The sequence below is a fragment of the Hordeum vulgare genome, chromosome 7H (genome assembly GCF_904849725.1).
Source record: "Hordeum vulgare subsp. vulgare chromosome 7H, MorexV3_pseudomolecules_assembly, whole genome shotgun sequence".
Classification (NCBI taxonomy): Eukaryota; Viridiplantae; Streptophyta; class Magnoliopsida; order Poales; family Poaceae; genus Hordeum; species Hordeum vulgare.
This window is the reverse complement of record NC_058524.1, coordinates 85094217-85110877: the sequence shown is the minus strand read 5'-3', so window position 1 is coordinate 85110877 and position 16661 is coordinate 85094217. Positions and strand designations below refer to the sequence as shown.

Below are 16661 nucleotides of genomic sequence, written 5' to 3'. Positions count from 1 at the left end.
GCACTAAACGTCGCACTCGAGGACTTAGCTGTGATCAAGAATCACCTAAGTATTAACTTTCTCCGAGTGTGCACTAAACGTCGCACTCGGGGACTTAGCTGTGATCAAGAATCACCTAAGTACTAACTTTCTCCGAGTGTGCACTGAACGTCGCACTCGGGGACTTAGCTGTGATCACGAATCACCTAAGTAATAACTTCCTCCGAGTGTGCACTAAACGTCGCACTCGGGGACTTAGCTGTGATCACGAATCACCTAAGTAATAACTTCCTCCGAGTGTGCACTAAACGTCGCACTCGGGACTTAGCTGTGATCACGAATCACCTAAGTAATAACTTCCTCCGAGTGTGCACTAAACGTCGCACTCGGGGACTTAGCTGTGATCACGAATCACCTAAGTAATAACTTCCTTCGAGTGTGCACTAAACGTCGCACTCGGGGACTTAGCTGTGATCACGAATCACCTAAGTAATAACTTTCTCCGAGTATGCACTAAACGTCGCACTCGGGGACTTAGCTGTGATCAACAATCACCTAAGTACTAACTTTCTCCGAGTGTGCACTAAACGTCGCACTCGGGGACTTAGCTGTGATCAAGAATCACCTAAGTACTAACTCTCTCCGAGTGTGCACTAAACGTCGCACTCGGGGACTTAGCTCTGATCACGAATCACCTAAGTAATAACTTCCTCCGAGTGTGCACTAAACGTCGCACTCGGGGACTTAGCTGTGATCACGAATCACCTAAGTAATAACTTCCTCCGAGTGTGCACTAAACGTTGCACTCGGGGACTTAGTTGTGATCACAAATCACCTAAGTAATAACTTCCTCCGAGTGTGCACTAACCGTCGCACTCGGGGACTTAGCTGTGATCACGAATCACCTAACTACTAACTTCCCCTGAGTATGCACTAAACGTCGCACTCGGGGACTTAGCTGTGATCAACAATCACCTAAGTACTAACTTCCTCCGAGTGTGCGCCACACGTCGCACTCGGGAACTTAGATGTGATCAAGAATCACTTAAGTCCTAACTCTCTCCGAGTGTGCACTAAACGTCGCACTCGGGGACTTAGATGTGATCAAGAATCACCTAAGTAATCACTTTCCCCGAAGTGTGCACTAAACGTCGCACTCGAAACAACATTCAAACACAAGAGTAAACGCTTCGATTCGGATTCCAAAATCCTCGCAGCGACAGCTAACTCGGTGCGGATCAAGCTTACCCGCACCGATTTAAGGATGTGACGGCCAACAGAAGTGGCCAAAGTACCTTACAGATAAACACTCGGCATACCGAGGATAAAGTTTTATTACGCGTCAGCTGGGTCGGCACTAGGACTGGAGGGCTCCACGAAGGTGTCCAAGTCAATTCCGTCGGCGATGCGGGTAGCACTCTCAAGGAACGTCTCCATGAAGTCTTCAAATCGAAGCTTCTTCGTGTTGGCGACCTTCAGTGTCTTCAGCTTCTCTTCTCGCACCTCCTTGCAATGGACTTGGACCAAGGACAGGGCAACATCAGCACCGCAACGCGCTACCGATTTCTTCCATGATTGCACTCGGTTCGGAATATCCTCCAGTCGCGCCATCAGGCTCTCCATCTCCTGCCGCGACTCATCTTCTGGCCAAAGTTCCTTGTCAATTCAGCCGACGACCTCTCTCAGTCGACCGATGAAAGGACCCACTTTTCCTACGCGGATATGCGCCCGGAGAAGATCCCGATTGGCGTCCTTGCCGAGTGGCACGTTCTCGCGCATCGACCGCTCCACGTCCGCTGCTTCAGCTTCAGCATCAACGCAAAAGTCTGCAACAAAAGGGCAAGCATACAATAAACGCCGACTGTAACGCACACGGTACAAGCACTCAGCATAACATACGACTTACCAGCCAGACGCGTCATCATCTGCCCAGCCCAGTCGTTGACATACTTCTCCTGAGCTATGCATCGTCTATTCAAGACGGCCATCTGATTATTGAGAGCAGTCCTCTGTTTCTTCATTCTTTCCACCTCCTCAGTCAACACCTTGTTTGCCTCCCGAGCTTCCTCCAAGGACTTCTCTCGTCCCTCCAGAGCATCCTTCATGCCGGCCATGGCGAGCATAGCCCCATCAAGCTCACCAGCATACTGGTTCCTCTCCGCTCTGAGTGCCTCATAGGCCGTCCCCATTTCACAAGTTTTCTGCCACCAAGCACCAAGGGACAATTAGAAAGTTCAACAGTTAAAGTTTTAAGTTCTTTAGACCCCTGCCGACGCAAGCAGTCGACAGCGGTCTTGGGGACTACACCCAGTGGGTTCACTCAGAGTGACCCCACTGGCATGCAGCTCAAGCAGGCCTGCCCTATTGAGATGCATGTCATAACTTACGCCTACGAGGCCAATACTACCCGACCTGAGTACAACTTACTCTCGGGGACTCTTACAGTAAATGCAATCCGACTGCAACAACTACTCGTACTCAGTCATACTATCTACAGACACAACCAAAGTAAAGACAATATGTATAAAGACAACTGTCGGTGCAAGCACTCGACAGAAGTCTCGGGGACTACACCCACTGGGTTCACTCGGAGTGAACCCATTGCAAAAGACAACTGTTATTCAAGAGCACCCAGTGGGTTACAAGAGAAAAGTAAATACTTACTAGACCACTTACTCGGATATCATCTCGCAGCTCCAAGCTCTGCTGGTACAAGGCCGCAATGGAGTCGTAGGCCCTCTTGGCTTCTCCAGCCATCAGCTCCGCCTGCACCATAGCCCCCTTGGTCGCTCCCACCTGCTCCTCCGGAAGACGCTGGATGCTGAATTCAGCAGTCGACGAGCCTGGAATCGTCGGAGGTTCCTACGGCATCCCAAGGTCCGCCCCAGTCGGCTCCTCATCCACCAGCACTGGTTCAGTCTGTGGCAGCGCCTCAGTGGGCAGGACGTCGGCGGCGGGAGCGGCAGCGGGAGGAGCAGCTTCAAGAACAGGCTCCACGGTGGGGTCGGCTCTCCCCTGGTCGTCCTCGTCCAGAAAAATCGCCCCTGACAGGCCGAATGACATGACGTCTTAGAAAAAGAAAGAAGCAAGACCTATGATAGAATTTGAGACGCGATGGGATAAAACACTCGACGCTCCTACAACGCACCTGGCTGAGACGAAACGACGTTGTCTGTGTCCATGGGGTCGTCTCCTTGGCGCGCCGGAGAGGTGGCAGAGGTAGCGACCCTGTCGAGTGAAATCCATTCGGCCAGTAAACAGAAGTTCACTCAGATATCAGGAAGAATTGAAAGCTGGATACACTTACGTGGAGGTGACGGGGATAGCGACCCTCATTCGCGGCAGAGCCTTCCGAGGCTTAGGCCCACTCGGCTTGGGCGCCTTAGAAGACTGGCCCGCGGGCTCGGCGGCGGCATCCCTGGTCCTCTTAGTGCTTCGAACACTCGGGACCGCCGGAGCAGTAGGTGGAGCACTCGAAGACGCGGGAGGAGCCGAGGGGACGGCGGGCTCGTGTCGGCGCTTGGTCCGATGCTCTAGTTGCGGAGGTGGCGAGTCCTGCTCCTCGTCTTCTTCCTCTTCCTCGCTGCTCTCCTCCTCCGACTCTCCGCTGTCGGAGGCGTATTCGGCGCTCTCCACACTGCCCTCCTGGCTGCCTTCCTCCTCCTCCTCCGCCGGATTCCCATTCGAGACGCGGGAGAACCAGTTGGTCCACACGTGCATAAATTTCAGTCGGAAACATCAGACATCACACGGAGATATAGACAAGCGACAAGAATTAAGACAGTTCAGTGCACTCGACAAGTACCACTCACCTGATTCGGTGGAGGATGATCCGCGCTGAAAGGCTTCACTCGCCGAGCTCCTTTGGGATTCTCACAGGGGCCCGTGATTTGGAGCACCCACGAGGTCACCCTCTCCTCAGTCACGCCCACCACGATGGTCCGAGTGGAGTCTTCGGGCCCCGTGTAATGCCACATAGCATGGTCGCGAGCCTGCAGTGGCTGGATCCGCCGACCAAGGAAGACTTCCAGCAGATCTATGTCGGTGACCCCCCTCCTGACGACATCCACGAGTGCCTCAACCAAGGGCTGGATGTCGTTCTTCTCCGCCTTCGAGAGCGCGAGCTGCTTAGGCGGGGCGGGCCGATCTAGACTAAAAGGAGGCAGCCCAGTCGACGCATTCGGACAGGCGATATCCTGGCAGTAGAACCACGTCGACTGCCAGTTCCTAACCGACTCACTTAACTGGAGAGCAGGATAGCTACTCCGACTCTTTTTCTGAAAGCCTAAGCCCCTGCAGAGCTGGAGGAGATGCGTCTTATCATCCGACTGGCTAAGTCGTTTGATGGTTTGGGATCTGGTGGAAAAGATGTGTTTGAACAAACCCCAATGGGGAGGGCAGCCGATGAAACACTCGCACAAAACTATAAAGGCAGAAAGATGGGCGGTGGCATTCGAAGGAAAATGGTGAAGTTGGGCCCCGAAGTGATTCATGATTCCTTTGAAGAAAGGATGCGGGGGCAAAGAAAAACCTCGGTGGACGTGGCTTAGCAGCAGGACGCGCTCCCCCTCCCGAGGCGCTGGCTCGACCTCGTTCTCCGCCGGCAGCCGCCAGGACTTGTGCACGATCATACCGTGCTCCACCCGCTGCAGCAGATCCCCCTCCGTCACCGTGGAGGGGAGGAAGTCGCCCTGGATCCATCCCGCCGGCAGCGGCCGCTGCCGCCGCTGAGCAGGCGCCGCCGTCTTCCCCTTCTTCTTCCTCGCCTCCATCTTGCTGGTCTGGCCCTTGGTCATGGCGGCGGCTGCGAGCCCCTCGGGAGGAAGGAGAAGGGAGGAGTTTAGGAGCGCTGGAGGTGGCGAGAAGGGCGGAGCACGCGAGAGCAAGGGATTCGGCGAGCGTAACGGAGAAGCCTCGCCGCCGAGATTTAAATAGAGTTCCGACTGGGTTGCTGGCAGGTGGCCCCGAAACCTTATCCCCCCGACCCACCACGGCGATATTAGTGGAGAGGTTGAAGGCGCAAGAATCGAGGCGTCAGGCTCTACTCGAGCGCGCTGGCGTCATCCCCGCTGGGCGCGCGGAAACCGAAATTTGAGTATCCCGGAAAATCCGCCACTGTCAGTTGACCGGTCGCGTCAGAAGATGCCGCCGAAACACTCGGCTCCCGACAGTCCGTTCCGCGAGTACTTTCACTCGGATCGACGATCAGAAAAGTCGAAATGGACCGAGGCAAGCAACGACCAAGCCGAATCTGTTCCAGTCGGATTCAACTTCAAACATCGCTTCGTCGTTCCAACCTCAATCCATTCGGGGACTAATGATGGGGTTATAGTCCTAGGGTAGGGTCATAGGCCTGCCCTGAAGGTCCTACCCAGGGACTACCCCCCACAGAGGACAAGACCCCTAGTCATCTCCGACTGAATTAAGGAATCCCTGTCTTCTAGTCGGTAACATACCTTCGGTCCTCCAGTCGGCGACTAGCATTCGGAGGACATTGAGTCAACCGACTGTATACCACTCGGTACATCGTAACCCCCCTGGAGGGAAACGGTCGTACGTTTCCGGGTGCATTTATTAGCATTAAGGGCATACGTTACCTGTAACGTATGCATTCAATCGCCACTACTCCACCCCTGTACCAGAACCGTTGTGGAGGGCAGCGTACTCTATATAAGCCACCCTCCCCCACTGGTAAAGGGGTTAGCAATTCATTGTATTCTCTATTCAACTCGACAACAAAGCTCCCTGAGCACTGAGACGTAGGGTTGTTACCTCCACCGCAGAGGGGCCTGAACTCATACATCCTCGCCGTAGCTAGGACTCTGCCCGTCCTTTTCGTACCCTACACATCTACTGTCAGGCTTATACCCACGACAGACGGTATGAACTAGAAGTGAGTATGAACTAACAATAAAACATGCACACATAGATGATCTAGTTCAATACATCACTATTATGGACACATATGGATGATCTTTTTCAACACTTGCACACTACCATACCATAGATCTAAGCATACTACCAATCCATCCATGAGCATCTAAGCTAGCAATCACCAAAACAACCCCTGGCATGCTTCAAATCCATCCCAACTAGCTACTGCAACATCACAGTCGAATAGATCGGAAGATCTAACCCCACCAAATCACCAGATCTAGCTAGAACTAGTAGAGGGGAGGGGGTCATTGAACTCATGGACGCCATCGAAGAAGCCGTGGAGGAGATGTGTGGCATGAAGGAGAAGAGGAGGAGTGGATCCGCCGTCGTAGCCCATCGGTCGTCGGACTAGTTGTGTCGCTTACCTCGTCATCAGGGTGGATCCGGGACGGAGAGAAAACTCAGAAGGGGGAAGGGGTGATGGTGGCGGGAGTTTTAACGCGTCTCTCACCCTCGCTATATAGGGCCACCATGAATTGGCGTACGGCGACGCAAATTCATCCCGTCGCTTTTTCCAAGACGCGACATCGCTCAATCTCCTTGCCCGCAGCTGCGCAGCGCAGTGTCCCCTCCCCTGCGTCACCTGAGTCTGGCTCGCTGGAAACTGTCAATTCGATCGGTCCTAGCCGGCCTAACTGAGCACTGCTTTAAGGTTCGTGTGGGCCAAGATTTGCATGCAGGCCAGGCAATCAAACTGGCCGATTTCTTTTCCCACGGGCCTGCCTCAGGTTAATGTGAGCAACGAAACACGCCGTGTATTTATTGGATCTTCTACCCCTCAAAATAAATTATTGCATCTTCTTCCGCCAAAGTCCCTCTGATTCTTCAAGTCGATTTTCTCCCTTGCAAGAGATGGCTATATGTGACTGATCGAGAAATTACAACACATTTCATACAAAAAATAAAGAACATCTGAATTTCCACAGCCTCCATAGCACCACACTTTGATTTGAACTTGAAATATGAATCCAAATAGTAAAAGGATGTATAACTTGAAAGTATTCTGCTGGACTAAAACCACATTGCTATTCTTGAATCTTAATCTACAGTCTTCAATTTTTATTTTTTTTTGAAACGCGGTCCCTTAGGTACCGATCTCATTAAAAAAGGTCGTAGAGAGTTGTCCGGTTAATAATCGGAAAACCGGGTTAAAACCGTCACAATGCGCCCGCCACAACAGGACACACAGGGCGACCTGGCAACCTTCACAAGAACGCACACACGCCGCCTAAGCGAAGAGCTCCGTCGAGGTTGTAATCCGGCGTCATCGTCATCACGCCTCCGCGAGGGCGACTCCGGCTTCACCATCGACGACCACCGATGTAGCCTTCACCGCAGACAAGCGTAGAGGCCTGCGTCGGACAACACCAAACAGTCCACCACACGCGCCGGCGACCAGGCACCTTCGACTCAGCCGACGAGCATTGAAGGAAGAAAAGCACTGGACTGCGCCGAGCCAGCGCCAGAACCAACCACCCATCATCACGTCATCGTCGCCACAAGGATCCCCCTCAAACAGCTCCGACTTCAGAAGACAAGAGAGGCACGACGACCCCTCGAACACGCCGGACGAGACCGACTACCAGGACCCAACAACAAATCCTTCTCCGCTTGAAGGGGCCATCGTTGCTACACAAGAAGCCACGCAGATCATCCACATTGTCGGACGAGCCCCAGCCGATCGCAATGTCGCGAGCGTCTAGCCCCTGGAGAGTGCAATCGAAATTCAAAGCTCTTCAAGACGACGCCCCCAAGGAGGAAGCGGCGATGCCGACGCCGTCGTCCGTCCCAACCGGGCCTAAGGTTTTTACCCGAAGAACTAGATCCGAGGGTGTGTAGGGAGAGAACTCCTCAGCGGTGCCTCCAAGAAGGTGAGACGACGTCCACAGACGTCGACACCGTTGGCCGGCAAGCTCTTGCCCAGCAAACTGTCGTCCGGAGCACCTCCCAACACCACAACCGCACGCACAGTACCTTCGCTAGCACACACGCCTCCCACGAAACCACCGCGCCGCTAGTCTTCAATTCTTTAAATGTTAACTGTTCATATAATCGTGCACCCTACGTTTGTGAACTGAGAAACCGACACATGTCCACTACGGTTAGAAAAACGCAGTAGTTCCACTAGTATGGGTGCCGACCCAACGCCGGTCCGCCTTTATAAGTACGGGCACTTCGCCATTGGCTTCCTCACCCAGGAAAAATCGGTCTGGTCCCCTCGTCCTCTTCAACTATTCCCCACTGTCACTACTGGGCACCACTCTCACGCAGCGGGAGGCGCGTGTCGTGAGCACACGTGTGCCGGTGTGCGTGCGCCATGGCAAACCAGGACGTGGTGCTCCGCCCGGACATGGCCGGCATAGCGGCGGCCCCGGCCATGCCGGGCTCCTCCAGCCGCGCGATCTTCGCGTGCCGCGGCGAAGCGTCGACCTCCCTGCGGCGCCGCCGCGCCGCCGTCGACGAGGAGTACCACGCCCGGTCACCCTGTGCCACAAGCTGGGTCGTCCAGGCCATGCGGGCGTCTTCGCCGGCCCGCTCCCCGGCAGTCGACGAGCACGCCGCGTGGATGGTGAGTTTGCCGCCTCGTTTGGCCAGGCGCGCGCGCCCACGCATTGCTGGCCGGGCTGTCTGTTGTTTTCCGTCCATTCTGATGATTGATTTGCGTTTCTTCTTTTCTTGGTTGGCGCGCGCAGAGGAAGCACCCGTCGGCCCTGGCTAGCTTCGAGCAGATCGCGGCCGCCGCCAAGGGGAAGCAGGTGGTCGTGTTCCTGGACTACGACGGCACGCTCTCGCGCATCGTCGCCGACCCCGACACGGCGTTCATCACCGGCGAGGTAGGAATAAGATAAGAGACCGCGATGACCAGCCTAGCTAGCTATACTTCAGGACTCAAGTAACGCTCACAACAACGGCCATGCCCTTAATGATCTAGATGCGGGAGGCGGTGCGCGGCGTTGCGAAGCACTTCCCGGCGGCGATCGTCACCGGCCGGTGCGTGGAGAAGGTGTGCGGCTTCGTAGGCCTGTCGGAGCTGTACTACGCGGGTAGCCACGGCATGGACATCAAGGGCCCAGGCTCCAACGTACGCCATCCATCTCCCTCCCGCATCTCTCCGTCACGCAAGAATCTAACTCGCCATGCATGGCCCATTCCTCCCCAATCATTTGTGCCTGATTCCATCAATTATTCCTCCCTATTTGCAGGCGGCGGAGGTCCTCCTGCAGCCTGCTCGCGAGTTCCTCCCGGTCATCGCCGAGGTACACAAGACGCAAAAACGCTCATCTCACGAGCTTTGGCAGTTGAGCCATGAGGAACTTACCAACGGCGCATGTACTAATCACTCGCTTTTTTCGTTTTCTTTTTGGTTTGGGTGCCAGGTCTACCAGGCTCTGGTGGAGAAGACCAAGAGCACGCCGGGGGCCAGGGTGGAGAACAACAAGTTCTGCCTCTCCGTGCACTTTCGATGCGTAGATGAAAAGGTAATCAGAGAGCTCACCAATCAAATTAATCGTCAACAATCCAAGTCAAACAAGAAGGTTTTAAGTTAATCAAGGAGATCCTCATCGATCATCGATCTCAACTGCTCCGATTCGCTGTGCATGCAGAGATGGAGTCCATTGGCCGAGCAAGTCAAGGAGGTGCTCCGGGACTACCCCGATCTCAGGCTCAACGAAGGCAGAAAGGTTGGTTGATTGGGCATGAGTGATCTGACCACGCCCTCGAATCCGTGCCTCGATCATGGAGTTAATAAACCATGTTATTCAACATTTGTTCACTGAACCCTCGAATCCACTGGGTGCATGAGTAGGTTTTGGAGATCCGGCCTTCCATCATGTGGGACAAGGGCAAGGCCGTGGAGTTCTTGCTCCAGTCTCTGGGTAAGTGCATGCCACTGCCACCCTGCGTCGTCTTCGTCCTCGTCGGATAAAATGACGGGTTGCATATTAAAATCTGCTGCTGTCATCTCTAGGATTCGACGGACGCAGCGACGTCCTGCCGCTGTACCTCGGGGACGACCGCACTGACGAGGACGCTTTCAAGGTGCACACATTAAACTAACACACGTCGCGTCCAACTGATTTCGTTTGTAGTAGTTTTGTACATACATATGCATGCTAGCTACGAACCTAGTGATTTCATTTGTTTTGGCTGCTTGTTTATGTTTTGGTTTTGTTCATGTCAACTAGATGCTGAGAAAGAGAGGTCATGGCCTGGGCATCCTTGTCTCCAAGTGCCCTAGGGAGACCGACGCCTCCTACTCTCTCCAGGACCCCACTGAGGTATACATACAACATACTATATCATGACTTACGTAGATCCCTGCTTCATCTAGTCATCAGTGATTGTAGCTTACATGGTATTAATTTCGTCTTGTTTTCGTCAGGTTATGGAGTTCCTTCACCGCTTGGTGCGGTGGAAGCGCCGGAGATCGTCATCGTCGGCGATGCGCGCAAGAGTGTAGCACAGGCACAGAGTGCCACATCAGCGGCTGCTGCTGGCACTGATTTATCAAGAAGCTTAAGCATGTTTAGTTAAGTAATACTGTAGTTTGTTAGGGTTTACCTTTGTTGCATGTAATAACCCTCGCCTATCTGTAGTTCCCGCTTTTACCTTTGGTTTGTTGCATGGGTTTGGGAGGCACTGCATCTGCAAGCAGTTAAGCTGCCCCTCACCATTTTTTTTCTTTATTTTTTTCTTTTCTGTGGGTACATTCCCCTGTATGATGACTCGTCAGTCCTGGCCATACCAGTAAAATGTAACATATGTAAGAATCTTAATGGCCATGCATATTAATCACCTTGTTTACTTAAGTGCTCCATAAAAAAGAACTGAAGTTCAGATGCTACTTGCTGTTAACTATTTGTCGCGGATTTTTTTGACTTAGTTGCATGTGTTAAATTCATATCTTGTAAAGGCTATGTCGTAGTTGCCTCTGATAATTATACTACTCCCTCCATCACAGTATATTGGACGTATCTCATAGTGCTCTGGGACCTAAATGTTTTTCTATTGGTAGGAAAAACCGAGCCGACGAGCTGTATAAGCGCCTAATTAATCGTAAAACCGACGCATTAGTAACCCCCCGTCCACTAAACGAACGACTTCCTCGCATGCATTGGTGGAGACGTTTTCCAAAACACCCCAATTAATAGACTAATTAATGACATGCGTCTTATTTCCTTCTAATTATGAAAAATTATCGTTTTGGAGATACGTCCAATATACTGTGATGGAGGGAGTAGCATATAAGCAACTATAGATGGGTACCTAGGGTACATCTCTTCATAGGAAACACAAAGAAGTAGCATCACTACGAGATTATTGCATTGTGTCGTGTATTACATCTCTTCATAGGAAAAGAAGATAGCCCCTGGCCTCTGCATTCGGGTGATTGGAAAAAGATATTTTGTTGCCTAGTATATGAAAAGTCATACAAACAAAATAAATAGAAATAAAAGTGATTGCATGTTACACCTACAACTCACATCTCACAAAATTTATTATTGAAACACTAGCCAAATAGATTGAATATAGCCCGAGCTACTGTATTCAAGTGCCTCGGCCCAAACACAAACGATTTCGGCGCCTCCACACGCTGCACAGGAACCATGTAATGTTTGTCTATTTGTTGCGGAAGAATTTGACTTAGTCGTATGTGTTAAATTCTTGTAATGGTTCTATCGTAATTATCCATGTTTTATACTCCACTTCTTAATGACTTTGACCTCGTTTGTCTTGCATCAATTTTAATACTCCTTTATGGGCATCACATTGATGTAGAGGCCGAGGATGTCAACCTCCTTTAAAATAAATGTTCCTGATAATTATTCTAGCATATAAGCAACTATAGCAGGGTAGGGTACACCTCTTCACAGGAGACACAAAGAAGTACCTAGCATCACTACGAGATTATTGCATTATGTCATGTATTACACATAACATTTTCTTTTAGCGAAGGAAGATAGCCCGCCTCTGCATTAGGGTGATAGAGAAAGATATTTCATTGCCAAGTATATGAAAAGTCAAAACAAACAAAAGTAATAAAAATAAAAGGAATTACATGTTACACCAACAACTCATATCACACAAAAATAATTACTGGTGTGCTAGCCAAATCGATTGAATATAGCTCGAGTAACCGTATTCAAGTGCGTCCACCTAAAGACAAATGATTCCCGCGCCTCCTCATGGTGCACTAGAACAACGTAATGTTTGTCTATTTGTTGCGAAAGAATTTGACTTAGTCATATGTGTTAAATTCATATCGTTTATGGTTATTGTTAGGAAAGCAACTTGTATTCCATGAGGCCATAGGCCGGTAGGTGATGGACTATATGCAGGAAACCCCTTATATATTGGGATAAATACAAAAGGGTACATGACTTATATTATAACTCTAACACCCCCCCCCCCTCAAACTCATGGTGGATGAACAACACTGAGTTTGGAGAGATAAATGCCATGTTGTGTTCTAGTCTGGGCCCTCGTCAGGAAATCCGCCAACTGTAACTCGGAAGGCACATACTGAAGAGCAACAACCTGATCCTACACATCAACGCGCACATAGAAAGCATCGACACCAATATGCTTGGTGAGCTCATGCTTCACAGGATCGCGCGCAATGCTAATAGCACATGTACTGTCAGATAAGAGCAGAGTCGGTGTAGTGACAGAAACACCAAAATCCTGAAGTAACCACCGTAACCAAGTCACCTCTGCTGTCAAAAGAGCCATCGCTCGCAACTCAGCCTCTGCACTCGAACGGGAAACTGCAATCTGTTTCTTCGTCTTCCAGGCAATGAGAGAACCACCAAGAAAAACACAGTAAGCAGAAAGTGAACGGCGATCTGAACGATCACTAGCCCACGTAGCATCCGAATAGGCCTGAAGCTGTAAAGAACTGGAGCGAGGAAAGAATAGACGGTGAGAGATCGTGCCCCGAAGATATCGGAGAACACGGAGGAGATGAATATAGTGAACCGATGTGGGAGCAGAGACGAACTGACTCTGAATATGAGCCGGATAAGAGATATCCGGACGAGTGACAGCTAGATAAACAAGACTGCCAACAAGATGACGATAACGCGTCGGGTCAGGCAGGGGATCGCCATTAGTAGCAGAGAGGTGAACATTGAGCTCCATAGGAGTCTCAACAATGCGCTCATCAGTAAGAGCAGCACGAGCAAGAAGATCCTGGATGTACTTTTCCTGGGATATAAAGAAGCCATCAGAGGTAGAAGAGACTTCAATCCCAAGAAAGTAGCGAAGAGGTCCAAGATCACACATAAGGAACTGCTCACTAAGGCGGGCCTTGACAAAGGCAATATACTCGGGGTCATCCCCAGTGATGACCATGTCATCAACATAGAGAAGAAGAAGAAGAGTCCGACCACGAGAAGAAAGGTGAATAAACAATGCTGGATCATGAACACTAGGTCAAAAACCAGCGGCAGTCACCACAGAGGCAAAACGCTCAAACCAGGCGCGTGGGGCTTGCTTAAGGCCATAGAGAGAGCGACGAAGACGACATACCATGCCATCAGGAACAGAATACCCAGGTGGTGGCTGCATCTACACCTCCTCACGCAGCTCACCATTAAGAAAAGCATTCTTAACATCAAGCTGAGAGATAGACCAGTGGCGTGTAGAGGCCACGGCAAGAAGTGTACGAACTGTGGTCATATGAGCCACAGGAGCAAAAGTCTCGTCATAATCACGACCATGCTCCTGCTGAAAACCACGAGCCACAAGACGAGCTTTGTGACGCTCAAGAGAACCATCGGAGCGAGTCTTAACCTTGTAGACCCACTTACAAGTGATGGGACGGACTCCGGGAGGAACGGAAACAAGATCCCACATACCAGTGCATTCAAGAGAAGCAATCTCCTCTGCCATCGCAAACTGCCATTCAGGATGAACAACAGCCTGATGATAAGTAGTCGTCTCAAGAACGGCAGCACCAGCGGTGGAAAATCCAAAGCGATCAACCAGGCCGACGAGGACGAGAACGCAAGCCATAAGTAGGCTGAGACGAGGATGACGAGACATCCACAGAGGCATCCACAGAACGTGAACGACGAGTGTAACACTGAGGAAAAGATGGAAAAATGGAAGGAGGAATCGCCAAGATAGAATCGGGAGTGACGACGAAGAAGTCACCGGAGATGAAGGTGTAGAATCTGGTGACATGCTAGACGAGGAGACCGTGGAAGATGGTGGCGACAAATCGACTGGAGGTGGAGAAGCAGAGGGAGCGGAACGAAGAGGCAAAGGCTCGACGGGTGTGATAGGTGTGTCAGGAAAAGTGAGGAAAGAGATATCCTCCACTGAAAAAGTCGAGGAAGATGGGTGTGGGTAGAAGGGACGAGACTCATCAAAAGTCACATCCCGAGAGATACGCATCCGACGACCGATAGGATCCCAACAACGATAGCCCTTATGCTCATCACTATAGCCTAAGAAGACACACTCAACAGATTGAGTGGTCAGTTTGGTGCGTTCGCGAGGGGCAAGAAGAACATAGAAAACACAACCAAACAGGCAAAGCATCGAATAATCGGGAGAACGATCAAAAAGACGCTCAAAAGGAACACCACCCTGTAGAGCAGTAGAAGGTTGTAGATTGATGAGATAGGTGGAGGTGGAGGTGGAGACGGCCTCAGCCCAGCAATGAGGCGGGAGAGAGGCAGCAATCATCATCGCACGAACCGTCTCAAGAAGGTGACGATGCTTGCGCTCAGCCACACCATTCTGAGCATGAGCACCAGGACAAGAGAACTGAGCAAGTGTACCCTGCTCAGCGAGAAATCCACGCAACATCTTGAAGATATACTCTCGAGCAGAGTCAGCACGGAACACACGAATAGGCATAGAGAACTGAGTGTGAACCATGATAGCAAAACGCTTATAGATAGATGATACCTCACTACGAGAAGACATAAAATAGATCCACGTGTATCGAGAGAAATCATCTATAAAGATAATGTAGTAGCAATGGCCTTCCTTCGAGGAAAAGGGAGCTGGACCCCAAACATCGGAGTGAACAAGGTCAAAAGGACACTGAGACACAGTCTCGCTATGAGGATAAGGTAACTGAACCTGTTTACCAAGCCGACGGCCTTGGCAGTCTAAAGACACACCACCGGAGACGGATCCAAGAAGACCACGTCGAACTAAGGATGAGAGACGAGAGCCACATAAATGACCCAGACGATGATGCCACTCTTGAAAAGAGCTGGTAGACAAGGCAACAGAGGAGGAGAGACTGGTTGCGGTGGCAGCGGATGGAAGGTGAAGCCAGTCAAGCTCCCGGAGACCCTGAGAGTCACAGCGTCGGGGGCCAGCACCAAGAAAAGCACCAGTGTGACGGTCCAGAACTGAACATGAGTCAAAGTCAAGAATGACCCGACAATCAGAGTCAACAATCTGGCCACCAGAAAGGAGCTGCATGGTAAGCCGAGGAACATGAGCAACATCGGGAACATGAAAAGATGAAGTGCTAAGAGTGCCTCGGCCAGTAACCGGGAGAGAAGTACCATCAGCAGTAAGAACATGAACAGGAGAATCAAGAGGTCGAGTAGATGACAGAGTGGATGAATCAGGAGTCATATGAAAAGATGCTCCAGTATCAAGAACCCACGGAGATGTACCTGCGTGTGTAGAAGGTGGTCTCACAATGCCAGAAGAGTCCGTAGGAGAACCAACAGAACCTGTCGATGAAGAAAGAGAAGATGGAGCTAGCAGACATCGAAATCGTCCAATCTCCTGCTCAGTCAGGGGCGCAACTGAAGATGTCGATGTAGACACACCCGACAACGGAGAGTCGAAGGCAAGCAGCAGGGCGCGAAGTCGCGCAATCTCGTCCTCGATGAAGTACATAGCTGAAGTAGGCGACGTAATGGCACGAGGAGAGAAGTGACCACCACCACCTGTGGAAGCCGCTAAATGTGGCGGTGTAGCATGTCCAGTATCGTCGGCAAAGACCGGTGAAGAAAACGAGGCCATGTGCAGACAAGCACCAAGCGCCAAGGGAAGACGGGTGGACGAAGAGCAGTCCATGGAGAGTCATAGGCACCGACAACCGGTGAAAGTCGCATGAGGTGTCGGTGAAGAGCGACAGGCACCGATGAAAGTCACGAGAGGAGTCGGTGTAGAGAGACAATCACCATATGTAGAGCTCGCAGGAGCAGCAGAAGAACTACCAGCACAGCCGTCAGGAGTCACGGGAAGCAAGGGACTGCAACATTGCTTGCTGATGTAGACCTTTTTTTGATTTTTTTTTATTGTTTTTTCAACGCCTGCAGGTAAGCCCGATCCGATCTGGAGGGCAGAATCGAGCAGCTGGGCGACGGGATCCGATCTGGAAGGCGAGCAGGAACAGGAGAAGCTCGGCAGCAGGATTAGTCCTGGAAGTCGTTGATGTAGTAGATCAAGCGGGTCGGCCTCATCACTGGAAGCCCGCGATGCAGTCGATCTGGAGCGGGGCCTGGCGCGTCGATCTCACGGGAACGAGCGGGCCTGCAGCGCTTCGATCGTTTTCTTTGATCTGGAGCGGGGCCTGGCGCGTCGATCTCACGGGACTAGAGCGGGGCCTGCAGCGCGTCGATCTCACGGGAACGAACGGGGCCTGCAGCGTGTCGATCTCACGGGAACGAACGGGGCCTGCAGCGCGTCGATCTCACGGGAACGAACGGGGCCTGCAGCGCGTCAATCTCATGGGAATGAGCAGGGCCTGCAGTGCTTCT

At 51.6% G+C, this 16661-nt stretch overlaps 1 protein-coding gene across 1 annotated transcript; it reads left to right on the top strand.

The window, feature by feature from the left end:
- The first annotated feature begins 8121 nt into the window (after positions 1 to 8121).
- Positions 8122 to 10727, top strand: LOC123409757 (probable trehalose-phosphate phosphatase 4). The gene is made up of 10 exons (XM_045102620.1): positions 8122 to 8485; positions 8610 to 8750; positions 8849 to 8998; positions 9120 to 9173; positions 9294 to 9395; positions 9522 to 9599; positions 9725 to 9794; positions 9887 to 9957; positions 10104 to 10196; positions 10301 to 10727. Exons 1-10 carry the CDS (start codon positions 8234 to 8236, stop codon positions 10376 to 10378), a joined length of 1089 nt encoding a protein of 362 aa, XP_044958555.1. The 5' UTR covers positions 8122 to 8233; the 3' UTR covers positions 10379 to 10727.
- The last annotated feature ends 5934 nt before the right edge of the window (positions 10728 to 16661 follow it).